At 35.2% G+C, this 22,691-nt stretch overlaps 1 protein-coding gene across 10 annotated transcripts in view; it reads right to left on the bottom strand.

Moving 5' to 3' along the window:
• Window positions 1-22,691, bottom strand: part of HECTD1 (HECT domain E3 ubiquitin protein ligase 1) — a 93,781-nt gene that overhangs the window by 26,413 nt on the left and 44,677 nt on the right. For 4 of the 10 annotated variants that reach the window (XM_025918556.2, XM_086709975.1, XM_086709972.1 and 1 more), the window contains exons 13-26: window positions 21,331-21,553; window positions 20,547-20,810; window positions 20,373-20,449; window positions 15,988-16,122; window positions 15,291-15,437; window positions 13,645-13,739; window positions 11,802-11,907; window positions 10,038-10,172; window positions 9,136-9,275; window positions 8,529-8,852; window positions 7,169-7,335; window positions 6,897-7,073; window positions 2,144-2,980; window positions 1,224-1,445 (exon numbers count right to left, since the gene is read on the bottom strand). In XM_025918556.2, the coding sequence (XP_025774341.1) occupies window positions 1,224-1,445; window positions 2,144-2,980; window positions 6,897-7,073; window positions 7,169-7,335; window positions 8,529-8,852; window positions 9,136-9,275; window positions 10,038-10,172; window positions 11,802-11,907; window positions 13,645-13,739; window positions 15,291-15,437; window positions 15,988-16,122; window positions 20,373-20,449; window positions 20,547-20,810; window positions 21,331-21,553 (3,049 nt within the window). The remainder of the gene's footprint in view (window positions 1-1,223; window positions 1,446-2,143; window positions 2,981-6,896; window positions 7,074-7,168; window positions 7,336-8,528; window positions 8,853-9,135; window positions 9,276-10,037; window positions 10,173-11,801; window positions 11,908-13,644; window positions 13,740-15,290; window positions 15,438-15,987; window positions 16,123-20,372; window positions 20,450-20,546; window positions 20,811-21,330; window positions 21,554-22,691) is intronic. The other 6 variants (XM_086709973.1, XM_086709978.1, XM_086709974.1 and 3 more) reach the window with 2 other exon arrangements.

The following is a 22,691-nucleotide window of genomic DNA, read 5'->3' as shown; positions in this document are numbered from 1 at the left end:
CTAAGTGAAAGGAACTGTCTGGAAAGATGATCCCTTTATGGGAAAACCAGAAGAGCCAGGTATAAAGTTCAGTCACCAATGGCCAATAATTTAATCACTGTGCTTAAGTCATGAAGCCTCAAAAAACAAACAACAAACAAAACCCAAAATGGGGGCTCAGAGAGCTTCCAGGCTGGTAGTGTCCCTAAACACCAAGAGTACAAATGTGCCTGTGCGTGGGACCTTCCTGACCTCACCCTATGCATCTCTTCCATCTGGCTGATCCTGAGTTATATCCTTTTTATAAGAAAAGGGGTAATCCTGTAATAAATAAAATATTTTCCTGAGTCCCGTGAGCTGCTCTAGCAAATTAATTGAACAGGAGGAGAGGGCCAGAAGAGCCTCCAATTTATAGCCAGTCTTTAGCACAGATGACAACCTGGCCTTGCAATTAGTGTCTGAAAGGGTGGGGAGATAATGTTATGGGGCTGAGGCTTTTACCTGTGGGATCTGACACTATCTCCAGGTAGTTAATAGTGCCAGAAGTGAGTAACTTGAGTTAAACTGTATGACCCCCCCCTAGATAGTGTCTGAAAACTGCTCAATGTGGGAAAACATTTGGTAATCAGCGGTGGCAGCAGAAAGTGTTGAGAGTAGAGGAGGCACACAGGGGGAGTGTTTTTCCTCTTACATTATAGTGTACAAAGAATATCACTTTACAAAGCCTTTTAATCTATTACACTTCTATTCTTCTCTGATAAAGGTGTCAACTATCTTTGTTATTATGATTCTCCCAATAAAACTTTGTTAGTGGACCAAAAAAAAAAAAGGAGACCACAGAAGTTCCTAGATACCTGCTTATAATCAGATAATTTAATAGTCCCTTATAGCACTGAGTTTTTTCATCATACATGAAGATGCCATATCTTTAAGAAGAGAGAATTATTACTTTCTAATCAAAAGTTAAAACAACATAGCAGAGGGGCGTCTGGGTGGCTCAGTTGGTTGTCTGACTCTTGGTTTTGGCTCAGGTCATGATCTCATGGTTCATGAGTTCGAGCCCCACAACAGGCTGTGTGCTGACAGTGTAAAGCCTGCTTGAGATTCTCTCTCTCCCTTCCTCTTGGCCCTTCCCACACTCTATCGCTCTCTCAAAATAAAAAAATAAACTTAAAAAAAACAGCAGGAAAACATAGTAAAAGCATCACTAAACAAACACCTAAATATTTTAAACTGTAACTTACCATATAACGAATATTCTGCTTCCTGACCTGTGTCACTCTCACTGGAGGTTGACGTGAGACTGGTGGTTAAAGTATTACTTAAGGACTGACCAACTGATAAAACTGTTGTTGCTGTGGCTACATTGCTGCTGCTAGTCACACTGGATGTTGACATTGTCACTGTTGATGTGGTACCAGGAGTCGTCAAATTGGGGAAACTCTGAGCACCCATGAGAGGAGAAGCTAAAGATAAAAAATGAAGCAAATCAGGACTGATGAGATTGCATAAACCTTAGAAAAAACTAGGTTGTATATTTAGTAAAAAAGAATGAAATCATGAGACACTAATTATTAAAAGACTGAAAAGCAACAACTTTGGGAACCCAACTGAAATCCAACTACAAGTCCTGTTTTTACAGCCCTGTTATTTTCCAAGAAATTAAGCCTTGCTTTTTTAGAAAGGGAAACAGGCAATGAATTAATTCCCAGTCATGTTTTCCAAAGGAATTACTTTGACCAGTTAGCTTAAATTAGAATTAAAGGACTTTTAGAAGATAGTAGTAATTTAGGACCTAAGGAAAAGTTAAACCAGTGTGATGCTCTGATTTCAGTTGACTATGATAAAATTTAATAGTCATCTATTTTCTCATGCAGCTGAAGTTAACAATTTATCATAGAAGAGTGAAAAATAGAAGTGTGTTATTGTTTCATCCTTTCAGATTACGAGGTTCTTTATTATACCTGATCTGAATTCTTAAGAGATCACGATTCTATAGAACTTAACTCCATATTCCTAAAGTGCTAAATTTGACGTGGTTGTATGTAACACGGTTAATGATCTAGTTAACGACTGCAGTCAGAACCCACTGAACAAGAAACCCTACTTTGCAATCCCTCAGAGTGGAAAAACCATTGGGTTCCATAAGGAAAAGCTCACTTACTTGCTGTGCTCATCACATTCCTCCCCAAAGTATTAGTGTTGTTATCACTGCTGCTTCGGCTTAGATTCATGTTGTTCGTGGCATTAGTCCGTGCTATGTTTGCCACTCTCCTTACAAAACTCTCCAAGCTAGATGTTTCTCTTGAGGACAGATTAGGTACACTTGCACTAGAGCTCATAGGGGCCCCAGCAGCCAACAAAGAACTTACTGACAGTCTGTTACTTGCTGAAGAGCTAAGGGGTCGTTGTGAAGCTGCTTCTTTATTAGTTAACTCAGACACTGAACTAACATCAGGAGAACTAACACTAACAATTCCCATGGATATTGCACTAGACTCCCCAGGAGTGCGAACAGAACTATCAGGGCCTAACTTTCTTTCAGCATTTTCACTTCCCGTTTCCGCGGTTAAGGTGCTGGTGCTTGCACTGGATGATGACCCTACTTCTGTTTGAGGGACGTTTTCAGCAGATGAAAGAACAACAATTGGTTCATGGACATCAGCTCCTGAAACTATACTGTGTTCCATTACAATTTCTGATCTCCGTTCCGTTTTGGTCGAACCCAAGCTGATGTCGCTGCTACTGGCCACGCTACACACAGAACTGCTGCTTCCTTTTCTACTTGAGGAGCCTGCAGCAGCAGATGTCTTGTCTGGACAGTTGTTTTTCACCAAGCTGCTCCATGATTGCGTTGTGCCTGAAACAGTGGATGAAACAGGTTTGGGTGATGCCACTGTATCAGGGTCGTACCCTGGTGCAAGCTTGAGGTCAAATTTTCCTTCTGCGCCCATACGGTAAGAGTTTGAGCCACCAGCATCCCAGGTGACATCAATCCAGCCTGGAAAGGGACAGGAGTTTGTGAGACCCAGCAGAAAGCAGATAGGAGCGTGTCAGACAGTAGCTCCACAATATGGGATCAGCTTTTCATCAGTGCTGTACTTCTCTGAATTTCTACAGTCATTTAAGGTCTGCCAACTAAAATTAAACTCTTCCTTTTATTTCTCTCATTTCTGAACTGCTTGCTCTGCTGATATCTGAAAACAATGTAAGGGTCATGTTTACATCTACGGGCCTATCTTTTAAGGGGAAGAACTGTTAAAAAACCGTAAACAGATGGACACAAATGGTGAAAGAAATACTGCAAGGTCAGTTAAATAGAGATGAAATCTAAATAAAAAGGTTTTTTAATTGCTAAATAGAACTATGTAGTCAAATGTTCTTTACAGAAAAAAAGTTCTGACTCACCATTAATTTTTAAGTTTGGGCTAAATCCTAATAATTGGCAAACAAAATATCCATATATCACTGCATAAATTTTAGGTCACTAGCTCAAATAACACTAAGTTAGCATTTCAATTGTGTTCTCAAAGTTCAGTGGTTACTTGGTTTTCTTATGATTAAGTTTAAAAAATTTAAATACACACAGAAAATTCTGAAAACAAAAATTTTAAAGTATGCTAAGCTCTTTTATTAGAACCTATAAGCTAAATCTAATAATGTGTAAAGAACTAATGAATAGTTCATTATTCATACATATTATACATGATATTCAATGTATATTTACTTGTAAACAATACTTGTTCTTTAAAAAAAACCCAGTAACTTCTAAAAGCAGTAAAATAAATTGCCTATTAGGAAAATAATAAAAATTTTACAATCTTATTTTAGTGTCATAAGCTAACTACTGCAAGGGAAAAACACAACACAAAAAACATATGTATTTTTAAAAATATAACCAGTCTTTATAAAGTTTGAAGTTAGTTTATGCATACATGCAGGTACCCCCATGCATGTTCACATGTGCACACAACACATAACAAGTTCATGTATATTTATGATGACACGCTAAGAGGGGTGTAAGTAATACTGAATTACCTGTGGGGATTATATGCTTAGGAGTTCTAGGAGATGAAAACTACCTGCCCCAAATCTACATCACCTAGTTCTGATGAGATTTCAATTGTCTCCATTTAGTCTATATGCTGAAGTAACTTCTGAAGAACCAGCACTCAACTATCTCTTCTGCAACATGGAACAGTGTGAATAAAGGCTCAAAAACGTATCCCAATTCCAAATGAAATTAATATTTATATTGCATTAATCAGTCTAAAAATATACTGACAATTTATTTCATAACAATCATCAAGATCTGTAATTGTATGTTTATTGGTTTCATTCAGAAGGCAGGGTATCATACTTTTTTGGGCACCATTGTATATCTGAAGTCCAACAAAGTACCTTTACATTGCAGGGACTCTCACATTTGTGGAATACATGAAAAAAATGGATATTCCCACTGACACATAGAGTCTTTAGGAAGGATTTAATTGATAATAATGCGGAAAATAATTTTTAAATGTAAACTATTTATATTAGTATTGAGAGTGTAATTAAATTGCTATCTAAGGGGAACCAAGAAAGGACACATACATACTATCCATATAAGTGCATAGGTACAAAACTCTGAGCTCCCACTATGCCCGAAAGACAGGAAAAAAGATAACTAGCCATATTAGAAACAGGTGGTTCAGGGGTGCCTGGCTGGCTCAGTCGGTCGATAGAGAATACGACTCTTGATCTAGGGGTTGTGAGTTTGAGCTCCATGTTGGATGTAGAGATTACTTAAAAGTAAAATTTAAAGAAAAAAAAAGAAGAAAGAAAAGGAAATCACTGGTTTATTTATAAGCTAAGTACTCTCTCTGACATAAAAATTTTCATGTGAGACTTAATAAGAATGGCCACTTTGGTCGGCCACAATTCTGAACTCTACATTAGATTAGCAAAAGTAAGCTTTTCTTACATACTAAATTCTATAATTAAGATTCCCATTTTCCTAGACAGCTGCTTCAGCTGACTGCAGCATGAGAAAAAAAAAACTGCATTCATATAGCCCCAACTAGCTAACACACTTAAAAGCCCAAACAATTTAGGAGAAATGGAATATTAACGGAGTATTATTAAGATGTCTAAAAAACATTTAAAATTTCTGGGTTGGGGCGCCTGGGTGGCTCAGTCGGCTGGCCGTCCGACTTCAGCTCAGGTCATGATCTCACAGTCTGTGAGTTCGAGCACCACATCAGGCTCTGTGCTGACAGCTCAGAGCCTGGAGCCTTCTTCAGATTCTGTATCTCCCTCTCTCTCTGCCCCTCCCCTGTTCATGCTCTGTCTCAATAATAAATTTAAAAAACATTAAAAAAAATTTTTTTTAGTTTCTGGGTTGAAGGTACTAATGTCATCTCAACTATTATTGGTTTTTATGAACTTTGGCAGTTACATATATGTTCATTCACCATAACCCTGCTAAAATGGCAATGATTTGCAATTAGAGTTAACTATATAGAAATACATTAGGTAGTAAGGTAATTCAAGGAATAGAACCTTAAAAACAATAAAATCAAGAGTTTATTTAGGTAAATAAATGCCCAGAGCACACAGAACATGAGTATATTAAGATATTAAATGTTTATTCACTCTCCTAAGCACTGTCACCTTTATTATAGCTCTTTAAATATTTGGTATAAGAATATAAACATTTTACTCCTTTTTGTTTTTAATGCCAAGCAAAATTCTTAAGAACACACTACTAGCTAAGCAAATTATCTGCTAATAAATCAGCCTTTTAAGTTATACGGAAAAAGTTAGCCATTATGAGTTGCTTCTGGGAGTTAAAAGCAATTGATTAACAGGATATGGACTTCTATAAAATCCACAGCATCAAAAGTTTAAAATGAACTTGATTTAGGGGCGCCTGGGTGGCTCAGTCAGTTAAGCGTCTGACTTCAGCTCAGGTCATGATCTTAGGGTTCGTAAGTTCGAGCCCTGCATCAGGCGCTATGCTGACAGCTCAGAGCCTGGAGCCTGCTTCACATTCTGTGTCTCCTCCTTTCTCTGTTCCTCCCCGGCTCATGCTCGCTTGCTTGCTCTCTCTCTCAAAAATAAATGTTAAAAAAATTTTTTTAAATCAACTTGATTTAAACAACAACCCTTACCTTATAAAATATCAGAGTTTTAAATCCAAAGAAATGTTAGTAGGCTGAGAAGCATTATGAACGTTATCTTACAATCTACTAATAAACAAAGAAGCTACAATTCTTATTCTATTCTTTACTGAAAAACAGTAACTAGGGGCGCCTGGGTGGCGCAGTCGGTTAAGCGTCCGACTTCAGCCAGGTCACGATCTCGCGGTCCGTGAGTTCGAGCCCCGCGTCAGGCTCTGGGCTGATGGCTCAGAGCCTGGAGCCTGTTTCTGATTCTGTGTCTCCCTCTCTCTCTGCCCCTCCCCCGTTCATGCTCTGTCTCTCTCTGTCCCAAAAATAAATAAATGTTGAAAAAAAAAAATTAAAAAAAAAAAAAAAAGAAAAACAGTAACTAAAGATGTTAATACTTTTTCTTCTACATGACTGAGTATAAAAAAAATGACTGCCTGATTCCCATCAGGCTAACAAGTGTAAGCAATTAAAGATCTATGGAAACTTACAAATAATAGACAAAAAAAATGCAGAAAATGTGTCTTTAGAATATTCAACTTATACTAGCTTATTAATCACTTCAAAATATTAGGAAGAAGTTCCAAATCAAAACAGAAAATAAAATTTTCCCTTAATACTAGGTAAATGATTTTTCATTTTTAATGTTCTTCTACATAGTGCCAGGACATTCATAAAATGTGTAAACTATCCCAAAAAGAACCAAAGAAAAACACTCTGTTGTTTAATACTCCATTTTTACACTACAAATGCTAAGTACCTACTCACCATTATGCAGTTCTCCTGTGACGGTACCTTCTCCCTGTGGGCTGCCATCCTGATCTCGCCATTTCCAATCAAGGCCTCTGATCACACGTGCCCCTGGAACCATGTATTTCAGAACCTGGGAGCGTACTAGACGTCTTTGTCTTCTAAGATTAGCTTCTGCTTCCTTAGCTGCTTTTCCTATAAAATAGAAATTAGAGAACTATAAACAAGTCACTTTTTATAAATCAAATTGTTCCAGTAAGTAAGTGAAAAACCTGCTATAATCTCTTTACCTAGCTGGTCTTCACATACTCCATTTACAGTGCCATAAAGTTCGAATCCAGATAGTGACAGGTAGTGGGTTTGTCCACTGGCATTCTTCCCCATCTGTTTAATTCTCACATGTCGCCACCCTTGTTTCTCATCCTTTGGTGGATCAAGAGGCCAGGTTGCTGTTGACCTGTGAAGGTGTTAGGGAAAAACTGGTGTAATGTTTTAAAACAGATGGGGAAGATTTTTTACATAATAGAGATCTACTGAAAAACCAACTTCTACATTCAGTCTACAGTTTGTTACACAAGAAGCAAGAAAGCAAAGGAGAACAACAGCCATCAAGAACATAAGTTAAAGATGGTATGTTTAAATGTATACTATTAATGACTTACAACATTAAATGATTTATGATTAATACAATCCAAGAAAGAAGAAATTTTATGAGTAACAAATATGCTTGAAAATTTTATAATGCTTGAAAATATGCTTGAAAATTTAAAGCTTGAAAATATATGCTAATTAACTTGGATGTAAATTAAAAAATAAAAATAACAAAAGAAAAAAAAGAAAAAATGATCCATTAATCCTAAAGATAAGGAGTTCCTTCCATACTACATTAAATGCAGAAATTAATTTAACTCCATGCCCTATACTCTCCTCAAAATTAAAACTTATTAGAACTCAAATTTTTAGAAGTACTTTCTGCCTTCAAAAAAATATACGATCGGGGCGTCTAAGTGGCTCAGTTAAGTATCTGACTCTTGATTTCATGATGTTACAGCTGTAAGATCAAGGCCCACATTAGGCTCTGTCCTGGACATGGAGCCTGCTTGAGCTTCTCTCTCTTTTTCTCTCTCCCTCTCACTCTGCCCTTCCCTGACCACCCCCAAACTCTCAAAAAAAAAAAAAAAAAAAAAAAAAAAAAAGACTAAAAAAATAATATATGATCAACCTATAAAATTTAGGAAAAGAGACATAATTAAAAAAAGAAAACTTTAAGTCAGGCACAATTCTACAACAAGCAATAGCTACTGTTAATTTGGAAAACATACACATATATCATGTATACATATGAAGAGTTTAGTAAAAAACTAATTCCATTTTTTTGTTTTTATTAGTATGCTATATATACACATATATTTCAATTCCTTTTTAAATAAATAGGCTCAATGTTCTACTTGTATTTAATCTAAAGCTGCTAAAGTTCTGGCAAAATTATTATTTCAAAGTTTTAATATTTAAATTATAGTATCAAGTGATGTTTTTAAAAAAATCTTGCTTCAATATTCCATAAAGAAGAGAGCTCTAAGGGTATACAGTTATAAAAATAAACAAAGCTCTTTACTGAGTTTTTCAATTTGCAAAGACTCCTCAACTAACCCTGGTTCATTGAGACTGCAGTCATCAACATGGGTATACAAAGAAGTCCAGTTCTGTCCATCTTTGGATACCTGGAAAACCCAATTTCTCAGTGCAGACCTTCCATAACCACGAGCATGACGAAGTGTATATGCTGATGGTATCACCCAGAGACCCAGATCTATGGCAAACCAGGCATTCTTATCATCATTGCTGTGGCAATTTAAAGCTGAATTATCACGACTTAGTATGTCTTCTAAGCGGCCATAAGGTAGATTTCTTCCTTCTGATGATGTTACTACTACAAGTCCATAAGCAGCTGGATTCACCCATTCATATGCAGTTCTAAATAAAATTTAAAAAATTAAGCAGTTAACACTACTAAAATAACTGTATTTTGTTCATATTAGTTTTCCACATAAAACTGTATTAATTTTTAAAAATCCTACAATTGACAATTTAGATTTTTTTCTTCATAAAACATAACTGAGATAGTCTTAAATTTAATCTCTAAGACAAAAATTCCTTAAACTGAAAGACACTCAGAGTAGTTAATAATTTTTACTCTACTACCAAGAATTTTTTACCAGGTGAATGTTTTCACTCTACATTAAATAGCATGACTTACTTGGCATTTGTCCCAATCCAGTAAATGATTCCATTTTCATCAAAATCATGCTGGTGCCGAAATATAAAATTTTGGCCTTCTCTTAATTTTCGAACAAAAACAAATGAAGATCGGTCAAAATCATACCACTGCTTTGCTACCTACACCAAAGAAAATACAGGAGACACTCACCTTAATAGGGCTATTTTCAAATGCACTGCCCACTTTTTCCTGTTCCTTCAATGTGATTTATTATAACAAATACTCATTAAAGAATATATGGGGGAAAAAACCAGAAAGATACAAATTTCTACAACCAAAGTACCCCACACTATTCATATGACACACTACTTCTTTGGTCCATTATTTCAACTGATAGAGTAAAAAACATCTGATCATACTGTACCATAACATTTTTTCTTATCAGTTATTATAGTTATACATTTTATATAGCTACATAATATTCAAATAAATGGAAATAATTATAAACCTGATACTCCTTTTTGACTAGCATCAAGGTTTTGTTCACTATTTTAGTGACAAATGACACTAAAATGACTCCAATACACATCTTTACGAAGAAACCATTTGTAGTATACAAAGATTATTTTCTTAGAATAGAGTCCAGGGGTGCCCAGTAGCTCATTTGGGTGAGCATCCAACACTTGATTTCACTTCAGTGAAGATCCCAGAGTTGTGAGAGTGAGCCCCTTAAGATTCTCTCTCATTCTCTGTCTCTGTCTCTCTCTCTCTCCCCCCACCCACACACACACATACACAAAGAACAGACTCCAAAAAATGGAATTACTAGGTCAAACCTTGTATTACCATAAATCTACACACATATTTCCCTAACTACTTTTCTAAAAGATTAAACCACAGCAGAGAATGCCTATTTCACCATGGCCTTGCCAAAAACTCACCATTTTTAAGAGATACTGTTCCAGAGATTCAACTGTAGCTAAGGGTTCCATCTTCAACATCCTGCCAGTCCTGTCTATCAATGCAGTTTCACCAGGTGCACGTTCCAACCGAAATCTTAATCTTCTTGTAAGTATCTGTGCAAAAATTATCAAAATGCTTCAGAAAATACAGTTTTTCTCTTAGAATTATAAAAGTGAGATGTTCTCAATAGTAATTGAGAATTATAAAAGTACAACCATAAAAGGATAAATGTCTGTTTTCTATTAATTTTTTTTAAAGAATCACTGAATAAGTGACACTGGCTTTCAAGAAAAAAACAAAATTAACTACATACGCAGATAATTTCTAAACAACTTCAAATATACATGGTTTAAAGAAATCATAAAATAATTTAACTTAAGTAATGCATTTCTTACAAGTTGCAATCTTCCAGTTAAGTTAAAAAAAAGTGGCCATTTAGCTAATTTATTTCTTTAAAGATAGTCATAGATTATTTGATATATTCTAATAAACTTTTTTTTTTTTTAAGGTAGGCTTTATGCCCAATGTGGGGCTTGAACTCATGACCCCAAGATGATGAGTTGCATGCTCTGCCAACTGAGCCAGCCAGGCATCCCTATGGCTAATCAACTTTTAAAAACACACAATAGCTATCAATCCAATACATTTTGGTAAGCAAGTATGAAACTAGCAATTTAGGTAGTTTCATTGCTGTTTAAACCTTAACTAGTTCCTACAGACGCAAAATCAAATACTTATATGGACATGTGGGTAGCATGTCAAGCTCCATGTTGGGTATAGATATTACTTAAAAATTTTTTTAAATAATAAAGTAAATAAAAACAATGTGCCACAAAGGCCCTTACCCTTCTTTACTATTTTACCTAAAATTAAACACAAAGTAGAACTTGACATCACATTTAATCTAACACCATGTCAGGCTTATAACATACTTTAACTCCCTAGACAAGCTCTCTAGTCTGGGAAACTAGTGGCTTTGGTAACATTCCTGGGTTCTTGGGGGTATGGCAAGATTTTTGCCCTAGAACACACTGTCTTGGCAAATACAGATTCTTAGTTACTTATTAAAGGCTTTATTTGAAAGAGAAAGCTTTCTATTCCATGCAGTGCAATGCAGGATAGGTTCGATAAAGGCAAGATTGAGCCAAAATGACCAGCTAAGGAATTCTAAAGTAACCTACAGAAGATGTAATTTCTGTCTATTCATATCTGCATACCAGATACTAAGAAAAGAATAAAGGAATGAATGAATGTGAATGTCAACCAAAAAACATTTAGGAAAATAATAAACGTTTTAGAAAACCCACTGACAGATTTCCCACAGAATCAATAATAGCTAAGGCAGGCCATCTGGCTTTAACCAATGACAAAAAAAAAAAAAAAAAAAAAAAGCAGGAAAAAAACTGTCCTTGAACTATTCTCACACTTTCTCATCTGCTGATACACATAGAAATGAAAGGACTTAACTTCTAATTCTAGAACAAAAGGACCCATTTATTTCCTGCCTTTTCCACTGATAGTCTTTTTCCACTTACCACTGATCAAGTATGATTTACAATAAACATTTACTGAAATCCCATAGTGATTTGATCAAATTAAAAATTGAAATATTAATAATTCAAGAGTCATTAAAAAAACCAATCAAGTGGCTTTAGGGTTAGTCTTTAATGAGTAAGCAGAATCATTACAGACTGCCCTTAAATGTATTCAGCAATAATAGTGCCTGCACTTTTCCTGGTTACCTGCAGGTTATACGTAGATCCAGGTGTATCATACAAATGGAGAGGGAGACGTTCAATAGATTCAAGTACAGCTATTAACTTCCGAATTAATGCAACTGCTGGACGACTATGAAGAAAAAAAATTGTTGAGAGTGTTTATATAATTTCATACCCAAGTTCATAGAGAAACTGCAGTAACCAACCTCATGTAGACCCCTAGTTTCTTTATGAGTGTAAAGAAAAGTTTAATTTTCTATTAGACTAAATCTAAGCAAGCAAAGATACTCTCATAACTCAATTTCCTTCATTTAAGAATAAAATATTTCAGGGCGCTTGGGTGGTTCAGTTGGTTAAGCATATGACTCTTTTTTTTTTGTTTTTAATTTTTTTTTTTTTAACATTTATTTATTTTTGAGACAGGGAGAGACAGAGCGTGAACAGGGGAGGGGCAGAGAGAGAGGGAGACACAGAATCTGAAACAGGCTCCAGGCTCTGAGCTGTCAGCACAGAGCCCGACGCGGGGCTCGAACTCACAGACCGTGAGATCATGACCTGAGCTGAAGTCAGACGCTTTAACCGACCGGGCCACCCAGGCGCCCCAAGCATCTGACTCTTGATCTCGGCTCAGGTCATGATCTCAGGGTCATGAGATCAACCCCTGCACTGGGCTCTGCTCTGAGTGTGGAACCTGCTTGGGATTCTCTTTCCCTCTCTCTCTGTCCCTCCCTGGCTTGCATGTGCATGCTCTCTCTCTCTCTCTCTCTCTCTTTGTCACAATCAATAAACAAGTAAATAATAAAATATTTCATTTACAAGACTTATCAACTGCATTCAAGGTGGACATGCAATTTATTTTTTAAAGTTTAAACAATTTTATTATTTAGTATTTGATACATATAAAAATATACAAAGCAGCAAAGTTTGGAAAATGGTATTATTTGTTAGCAAGGCAACACTGGTGTAATGCTTCTGAAAAATAACAATTTGTATCAAGGACCTTTAAAGATCATTTACAATCTTTAACTCAGTAATACTACTTAAAGGAATTTATGTGAAAAGATGTTTCCATTGAGATAAGTATATTTTAGTATTAGCAATAATTTCTAAAGAGCTAAAATGTTTAATGCTGTAATGCTTCAATAAATTACTATTCACCCATAAAACGAGGTGACTCATTTAAAATAGTACCTAAAATTAATGAAATGAATTTCATTTATTATTTTAAAAATTCAATCACATTCAAAAGTAAATAGTAAAATGAACCTTCATCAACCCAAGACCCAGCTTCAACAAATTGATTTCAATTTCCCCACCCATTTCTCTCCATCCAATATATTTTGAAGAAAATGCCAGAGAACATATTTCATACAGAAATATTTTGAGTATGTATCTCTACAAAGGAAGAATTCTTAAAAAAACAAAACTCATTCTCACACCTAAAAATGAATGAACAATTATTACTTAATATCATCAAATACTTAATCAGTGTTCAAATTTTCAGTTATATAGTAAAGAGGTATCTAATTTCTTAACTTTTTACTTAGGTGTAGATGACACAAAGTAGATGTGTAGATGACATTACATTAATTTCAGACATACAAGGAGGCATGTAATTTTATTAAACTGAGTAGTCACAGCTGCATTCATAGCAGACATGTAATTCTTCTTTTATTCCATAAGATTAAAAAATGCTTTAAAAATCTTTCCTATTATTATACACTTAAAATATAAAGCTACACTATTTATTAAATTTAAAAGTTCCTGTTTTGTATATAAGCACTATATATTAGACTCTACTTTAAAAAAGAAGCATACCAACTTTCAAACACTGCAAACAACAAATAAAAAGAAACTGGTGATTTACCTTTCATCATCTTCATTTTCACTAAAGGCTGTTTTAAAAACGTTTATTCTTTCTACCAGTTGACTACAATCTTGTTTCATATCTAAATCCACACTCTAAAAAAAAACAACCAAAAAGAAGGCACAAAAAAATGTTTTCAGGCTGCTACCAAAATTTATCAAAAACACACACTACAAAGATGAATACTAATACTGTGTATTATTACAAAATTATCAATATAATCTGGTAAAATCATTTTTCTTTCAATTAAAATTCTTTTTAGTTTATGATTAGTAGGCAATAGCTAATAGATTTTTCTTCCTCCCTGAATGTTATATAATGGGGTAGCAATTACACTGCTAAATTAGCTTTTCCCAAAGTGTAGTATGCAAGGTGATTTCAGATTACTAACAAATGAACATTTTGCATTTTACAATATTATATACTTTAATTAGCATTAGAAAATACTAACTGGTATATTAAAACAATTATTTCACAGATATTACTAAGTGGTGTGTGAATTTAATCAATATAATTTTAGTTTTCTTTTTTTTTTTTTTTCAATGTTTATTTATTTTTGGGACAGAGAGAGACAGAGCAGGAACGGGGGAGGGGCAGAGAGAGAGGGAGACACAGAGTCGGAAACAGGCTCCAGGCTCTGAGCCATCAGCCCAGAGCCCGACGCAGGGCTCGAACTCACAGACCATGAGATCATGACCTGGCTGAAGTCGGACGCTCAACCGACTGCGCCACCCAGGCGCCCCATAATCAATATAATTTTAATAAATAAAATGAATGAATGGTATATACAACTTACAGAAGTTAAAGTGAATTTTAAGACTGTATACCACATATAGTGATTAAGAGCAAAAACTAGGGGTGCCTGGGTGGCTCAGCTGATTGAGCACCTGACTCCTGATTTCGGCTCAGGCCATGGTCTTGCAGTTCATGAGATTGAGCCTTGTGCTGGGCTCTGCACTGAGAGCATGGGGCCTGCTTGGGGCGGGCGGGGGGGGGATCTCTCTTTCCCTCCCTTTATCTCTCGCATTCTCTCTCTCTCTCAAAATAAATAAAAATGTTTTAAAAGAAGAGCAAAAACTAAAGTGGAAAATAGAATTGAAATAGAAGGCAACTTTCACTTTTTATACTTTTGTCAGAATTTGTTATAATAAGTATATATGGTATGTTTTGTTACAGAAAAATTTTTATCACAATAAAGAGATATTAAAGGTAGACTAAATTGTAGACACACATTAGGTTATAACAAATACTTGTCAAATATTCAGAGTAACTTCCTAAACAGTCATGGCTCATAAACTAATTTTATGCAAATAATGTAAGTACTTATGAAGATCTACAGAGTAACTTCATTTTAAGAAGCAATCAGAGCAGTGAATAATGCTAAAACTTAGGCCAAAGTACATGTTTTGTTAAACAAAACCTAGAACAAACTATAAGTGGGAAACTAAAAAATCTAAAAAGATTCAATTACTAAATTCAACTGGCTCAAACTAATGACACAACAAAGGAAAGGCTAGAGAAATTATAAATAACATTTATTAACTTGGTTTTTAAATATTTCTTGCAAAACACTGCTTTGCCAAAAGTGCAGTTACAAATAATTTTTTAAACTACATAGTCTGTTCTGTGCTACTTTGTAAACTTACATTGTTTAAAACAGTAAGAAGGGCTTGCACCAACCCACTACTGCACATTTCATATGGTGAAATTGTGTTTTCATCCTTCAAAAGTACAATTAGATTTTCTAAAGCTGTCTTCATTAAATCTCTCCAAGTGTTCTCACTCTCAATACACTAAAAGAAAAAAAAATTTAATGAAGACAATCAAAAAAATAAACAGGTTGTAATATACCTAATTTATCACAGTATTAATTAAGCAAATAAGTCAGATATTAAACAAGAATAAGTTCAAATTATTAATGTAAATGATCTGTACGAGAGTCAGAAAACATTTTAAGGGTCAACTATAAATATTTCAGGCTTTACAGGCTATTTGGCCTCTGTCACACCTATTGAACTCTGCCCTGCAGCCACCAAAGCACTCACAGACAATATGTAAGAGTGAGCATGGCTGTGAGCAATGTAACTGCTTTTGGATATAGTCATTATTTTATGTAATTTACATGTATCAGAAAATACTACTCTTATGATTTGTTTTCAACCATTTAAAAATGTAGAAACCATACTTAGCTCACAAAGCCATATAAAACAGGTGGCAGGCCAAATTTAGCCCATGTGTGACAATTTGCTGACCCCTAATCAATACCTAGAATATAAAGGATAAAGGGGAAAAACTAAACAAAGAACAATGTGTGCCATAAAATCTAGAGGCTAAATAACATACCTGTCTATTTGTGTGAAGTTCCCAAGATGACTCTAATTGAGTTGCTATGTTTCTGAGCGTTACCACTACTCCACGAGGCATGCTTTCAACAGCTTTGAAGTGGTCATCATATAAATCTCGAGCCATAGTTCGTACCTACCAAATGAAAATTGCAAATGTGAATTTTCGTTACAATTAACAGTTTTAACAAAGTTTCCCTTTAATCTCCCTATATGTGTGCAACTTTTAAAAGATTTTTGTGCCATTACCAACCTCCAAAAAATGTTGCTACTTCTAATCATATATGTCAAAGGTTCTAATGGCTGTAAAAGTACTATAACTAGATTTAAGCAATATCAAATAAAAGAACTCACAATTTTAATTTTTAGTTAAACTTTATAGTCATATAACAAAGAGGAGCTTATTTCACTTAAACCAATTTGAACAACCTGTAAATAATTAACTTTGTTCTTTTTTATAAAACTAGCCTGATTATGGTGAACCATATAGAAAATATAAATAAGCAAAAAAAACAAAACCAAAAAAACCAAACCCAAAAAACTAAAATGCCTATAATTCAATAAACCAACGTTAAACCTTTTTAAATTTTTTTGTTTATGATTTTATTTTTTTAATTTACATCCAAGTTAGTTAGCATATAGTGAAACAATGATTTCAGAAATAGATTCCTTAATGCCCCTTATCCATTTAGCTCATCCCCCTTAATTTTTTTTAAACTTAAAGACCTAACTGGTTTTTATTCAATGATTCATGGATCAGGCAGCTTTCCATCTAGTAAATAGGAGCTCCCTCAGAGTTGAACCTTTTAACATTTTGTGGTGTATTTTAGGTTTAATTTTTTTCTATTTATAGTATTCACACAAAATATGTATGACACTTTTATTTGCATACTTAATCATAAGGAAGAATGACTATTATCGGTTTGGGCACTAGTTATCTCTCATTTAAGTTAATGTTATCTGAAAGAACCCATTTGTGTCCCAGGCTTGGGTCTGATAAAATTCAGTACATAAGAGCCTTTAAAAATATTTGCTTAGGGGCGAATATCAGTGTCTCAGTCGGTTAGATGTCTGACTTTGGCTCAGGTCGTAATCTCATAGTTTGCGAATTCAAGCCCCATATTGGGCTCCACATTGACAGTGCAGAGCCTGCTGCGGATTCTGTTTCCCACTAGCTCTCTGCCCTCCCCCACTTGCATGCACTCTCTCTCTCTCAAAAAATTAATAAAACTTAAAAAAATTGCTTAAATAATGTAAATTTAGGACTTATGTAATTTCATTAAAATCACAAACTAACCTAGCATAACTCTAATGTGATTGAAAAAACTTCACTCCTGAAAAGAATATTACTTTTTCATTCTATTTTGGTGTGCCTTTCAGAATTAAAAGGAAAATAAGTTCTGACTAGTAGACAAAATTTAAGAAACTACTCTTTTATAAAACAGTATTAACAAATAAAAATGAAGATTAAAATAGTTAAAATTATTTTTACCTAAAATCAGTTGATACGTACTTTCATACCAAAAGAATAGCCATATGGTCAATGAGGCTATTCCTTGATTTACTACTAATACTACGGATTTTTTTCAAGAAAATGAAAACAGGACTCAGACTATGTTCTTGATTTACTTTTCTTCTGTAGTGTGAAATTTCAGTACCCTGTGAGTCTAGATTTGGTTGGATAATGTAACCCATAAGGAATTGCAAGAAATTCCTGAGACAGCTCAGTGGTAGCTTTACAAAAATTTACAGTTGAGGGGCACCTGCGTGGCTCAGTCAGATAAGTGTCAGACTCTTGATTTTGACTCAGGTCATGATCTCAATGTTTGCGAGATCAAGTCCCAAGTTAGGCTCTGCGTTCACAGCATGGAGCCTGCTTGGGCTTCTTTCTCTTTCTCTCTCTCACTGCTCCTCCCCAACTCATGTTGTCTGTCTCTCTGTTTCTCTCTCAAAATAAATAAACTTTAAAAAAATTATTGTTGATCCTCATTATTTGAGAATTCTATTTTTGTGAATTCAACTACTCACTAAAATGTGTTTGTAATCCCCAATTCAATACTAGCAGTGCACAGTCACTTGTGGGCATACACAGTGCAGCAAAAACTCGGGAGCTGCCTCACGTGCATGTTGTTAGGTGAGGTAAACAAGGTCATCTCTACCTGTAAACAAATGTCATACTTGCTTAAGTCCTCATACTATAAACAAGTATCTTTTCCACAGTCTATTTTGGGCATGTTTTTCACATTTTTGTGGTTTTGTTGACTTCACTGTTTAAAATGGCCACCAAATATAGTGCCTAAAGTACTGTCCACTGTTCCTAAGCACCAGGCACAACATGTCCCTTATGGAGAAAATATGTGTGTTAGGTAAGCTTCATTCAGGCATGACCGTGCTACTCAACACATGTTCCGTGTTAACAAATCAATAAGACACGGGGGCACCTGGGTGGCTCAGTCGGTTAAGCGCCTGACTTTGGCTCAAGTTACAATCTCACAGTTCACAAGTTCAGGCCCCATGATGGGCTCTGTGCTGAGAGCTCAGAGCCTGGAGCCTGCTTTGGATTCTGTGTCTCCCTCTCTCTCTGCCCCTCCTCCACTCATGCTCTGTCTCTCTCTCAAAAATGAATAAACATAAAAAAATTTTTTTTAAGTAATACACTTATGGTGTCTTTGAACAGAAAGACACATAAAAAACAAGGTTATGTATGCATCAGTTACAAAAATGTGACCTCATAGGAACCTAACCCTGTATTTCCCCAAAGAGCAATGGTTCAGTATTCACAGAAACTTTAGTTAACACAACTACCATGAATAATGAAAATGGACTGCATTTAGTTGAAACTCCTTTTAGCATCTAATTGCTATCTCCAATTGAGTAATTTCTTCCTCAACTGTCCTTAAGATACCCTGAATTAGAAAAAATTTCTGGGATGCCTGGGTGGTTTAATTGATTGAGCGCCTGACTCTTAATTTCGGCTCAGATCATGATCCCAGGGTTGTGGGATCGAGCCCCACATCAAGCTCTGCACTAAGCATTAAGCCTGCTTAGGATTCTTTCTCTCTTTCTCCTTCTGCCCCTCTTCTCAGCTTGTAGTCCTTCTCTCTCAAACAAACAAACAAACAAAAAACAACGCATATTTAATGGATAGAATTTAAAATTAGTACTGTGATTTTGAAAGTGGAGTCAGTAAACATTTGCTCCTGTGTCTTTTTGAAAGAATTATTTCAGAGGTGCCTGGGTGGCTCAGTTGGTTGAGCATATGACTTTGGCTCGGGTCATGATCTCATAGCCCATGGGTTCGAGCCCCACATCAGGCACTGTGCTGACAGCTCAGAGCCTGGAGCCTACTTCAGATTCTGTGTCTCCCTCTCTCTCTGCCCCTCCCCCTCTCCCTCCCTCACTTCCCCCCTCCCTCTCTCTCAAAAATAAATAAAAACATTAACAAAAAAGAATGATTTCGGGGCGCCTGGGTGGCGCAGTCGGTTAAGCGTCCGACTTCAGCCAGGTCACGATCTCGCGGTCCGTGAGTTCGAGCCCCGCGTCGGGCTCTGGGCTGATGGCTCAGAGCCTGGAGCCTGTTTCTGATTCTGTGTCTCCCTCTCTCTCTGCCCCTCCCCCGTTCATGCTCTGTCTCTCTCTGTCCCAAAGGTAAATAAACGTTGAAAAAAAAAAAAAAAATTTTAAAAAAAAAGAATGATTTCATATAAGATGGGCCATTAAACTAGGCATCAAAATATGTGAATCTAGAAACAGGCATTCAAGTTGCTTTATCATAAAGCTAATAATTTTATCAGGATTGTAAAATATTAGTGATGTATTTTCAATTCCACTGTATTACTAAAAACATTACTATCAATAATAATTAAAGCATGAGTTCAGGGGAGCATGGTTGGCTCAGTCAGTTAGGTATCTGACTTCAGCTCAGGGCATGATCGTGCAGTTTGTGAGTTCGAGCCCCATATGAGCTCTGTGCTGACCACTCAGAGCCTGGAGCCTGCTCTGGATTCTGTGTCTCCCTCTCTGCCTCTTCCCTGCTTGTGCACTTGTGCTCTCTCTCTCTCTCTCTCAGAAATAATAAACTTAAAAAAAAAAAAGCACGAGTTCAAAGTTTTTGTGAGACATTAGTCAAATCATTTAAATTTTATTGTCTTACTAATTTTCACTGTTTCAATTCTGGTGTTTAGCATGTGTATAAAAATCATAAGCAAATGTATATGTATTGTGGAAAATAAAACAATAAGCACAGAAAAAGAAAAACTGAAAGTATGTTAGATTAGGGTAACTTATACGGTTCAAGGTTTTTAAATGCTTACAATATACCAATGAAACCTTACCATGTCAGTATAAAAAAAACAAAAGAAAGAAAAAGAAAATCTCACAGTATACCTTTTGCTTTGTTTTTTCTAATTTAGATTTCAGTTTTCTGCCTCTTTTGCCAGTCCAACCAGTCACAAATTCTGAACCTTAGGAAAAAAAAGGACATTGCAAAGAATTTATTTTAATGCAATGTAACACACTCATTTATTCTTATAAATATTTTATATTTCCTACGTAACTTACCCAGAGAAGTTTCTGCAGTAAATGAATGTTTGGTTCCTCTATTAGATTCAAATACAAAACCAGGTAAATCTTCTTTCAATATTGTTGCTTGCTGACCATCTGAGTTATGAATAGCAATTTCTCCTTCTTTTAAACATGTTAGTGACCAATTCCCTACAGTGAGTTTAGTAGGTCCTGGTGCTGACAGTATAGGTTGACTTGAAGTAGATGGCTTTACTTGGCCTCGAGCTCTTTGTAATTTCTCTAAGAATTCACTTCTGCTTTCTATAAAAACAAAATAATTATTTTAAAACCTCATTCTTTTCAAATGATCCTTTTTTTATAAAAAAGGAAACTACCAATGAGAATATCAATTTTATGTAAAGAAGTGCATTAGCAGAGTTTTGTTCTGTAGTGTATTCTCAGTCATTAGATGTATTTAGGTTCAGGCATAAAAGCAATCCTATAGTTAAAAATTTTTGAAGTATAAGGCTTTTGGAAAAAGATACAACTAGAGACAGCATCACACACACATATACAATTCATCATTACATGATATGAGGTAGCTTCACCTAAAGGATTAGAGGTATTAAAAGTAGACGCAACGCTACTGCTTGTCTCAAGCAAAAAAAAAGGCATTTCTTAAATGCTTTCATGGTACAATAGTTTTTCTTTGTTGATATTAAAGAAACTGGCCATATGATCATCAATGATCATGTTTCTATGACAATGCTAGCAAAAATATTAGAAAAACAAATCAAAATTACAGAAATTTGTAAAACATTTTAATTGAAACAAACATTACCTGAACTATCCGATCCACCTTCAGGACTACCACTTGAATACATGGTGGCAAGTTTCCCGTCCAAGATAAATCTGAACCATCCATTACTGCCGTTAGATAATTCCAAGGCTGCTGCATCGCTCCATATATATAAGCAGTCCCTTCCCCTAATGATTGACCAGTCTCTCCAATGATACGGTTTACCCTGCTGCAATTCTTTAGCATCTTCCTGTGGTTCATCTTCCTAAATGTGTAAAATTATTCAATGAAACAAAATAGTATCTCTTCAAAATATTCACAAGTATTTTTTAAATATGTCCATGTATCAAATTTAGAATTAAAATATGCTGAATTTGGGGTGCCTGGGTGACTCCGTCATTTGAACATCCAACTGTTAGTTTAGATGCACGTCATGATCTCACGGTTCAAGGGTTTGAGTGCCGCATCGGACTCCACGATGACATCATAGAGCCTGCTTGGGATTCTCTCTCCCTCTCTTTGTCCCCCCCACCACCCTCAAAATAAATAAACATAAAATATATTATGTGTGTGTGTATATATTAAAATATGCTGAACATAATATTTAGTTGCCTCTAGTTTAATATGTATTCTGATTCACTGAGTTACCTATAACTAAATCTTGTAAGTCCTAAAAATGTTAAGAAACTCACATAAATAATGACCTAAGTTATAACATTTTCAGCTGCAGTAGTACAGAAAGCCAATGGATTAGGTCTACACACAACTAGCTAATTATCTAGGACCCTGGCAAACTCACCACATCTCTGGGCCTGATTAAAAAAAAAAAAAAACAAAAACATAAAAAGGAATGTTTTTACTGGATCAATGGTATCCAATCCTAGAGGTGCACCTGAATCATCATAGATGCTTTTTAGGAATAAAGTTAAGATTCCACCCTTAGCAGAGTGAATTAAATATACTGGATCATTTGTATGATCATAAAAAGATTTTAGATCATGTTTAAAACAAATAACAATTTGTAAACACTGTTTTCCTACCCTGACATCCTAAAAATTTTTATTCTGTTGATAACATGTAATATACAGAATATTCATCATAAACATATATGAACTTGGCATGTGTGTGCATGCATGGGTGTATGGGTAAAGCACTTTTAAACTTCATAGAAACTTATTATACCTAAATATGTATTTTCCCCCTGAAATAGTTAGTTTGTAACACTAAAATATTATAAAATGTGGATTATAAATTTCTCTAAACATCAGTACTTGTGCTCTAAGCCATGCAGGTTAACAAGGTCCATTCTTGTTTACCCTACTGTAAACAACTAAAAACTAGACAAAATATATGAAAAAGTGATTTTCAAACACTGGACAATATGCAACACAGGACCATGATCC

The sequence above is a fragment of the Puma concolor genome, chromosome B3 (genome assembly GCF_028749965.1).
Source record: "Puma concolor isolate L17-30 chromosome B3, mPumCon1.1.hap2, whole genome shotgun sequence".
Classification (NCBI taxonomy): domain Eukaryota; kingdom Metazoa; phylum Chordata; class Mammalia; order Carnivora; family Felidae; genus Puma; species Puma concolor.
This window is presented reverse-complemented; position numbering and strand designations above follow the sequence as displayed.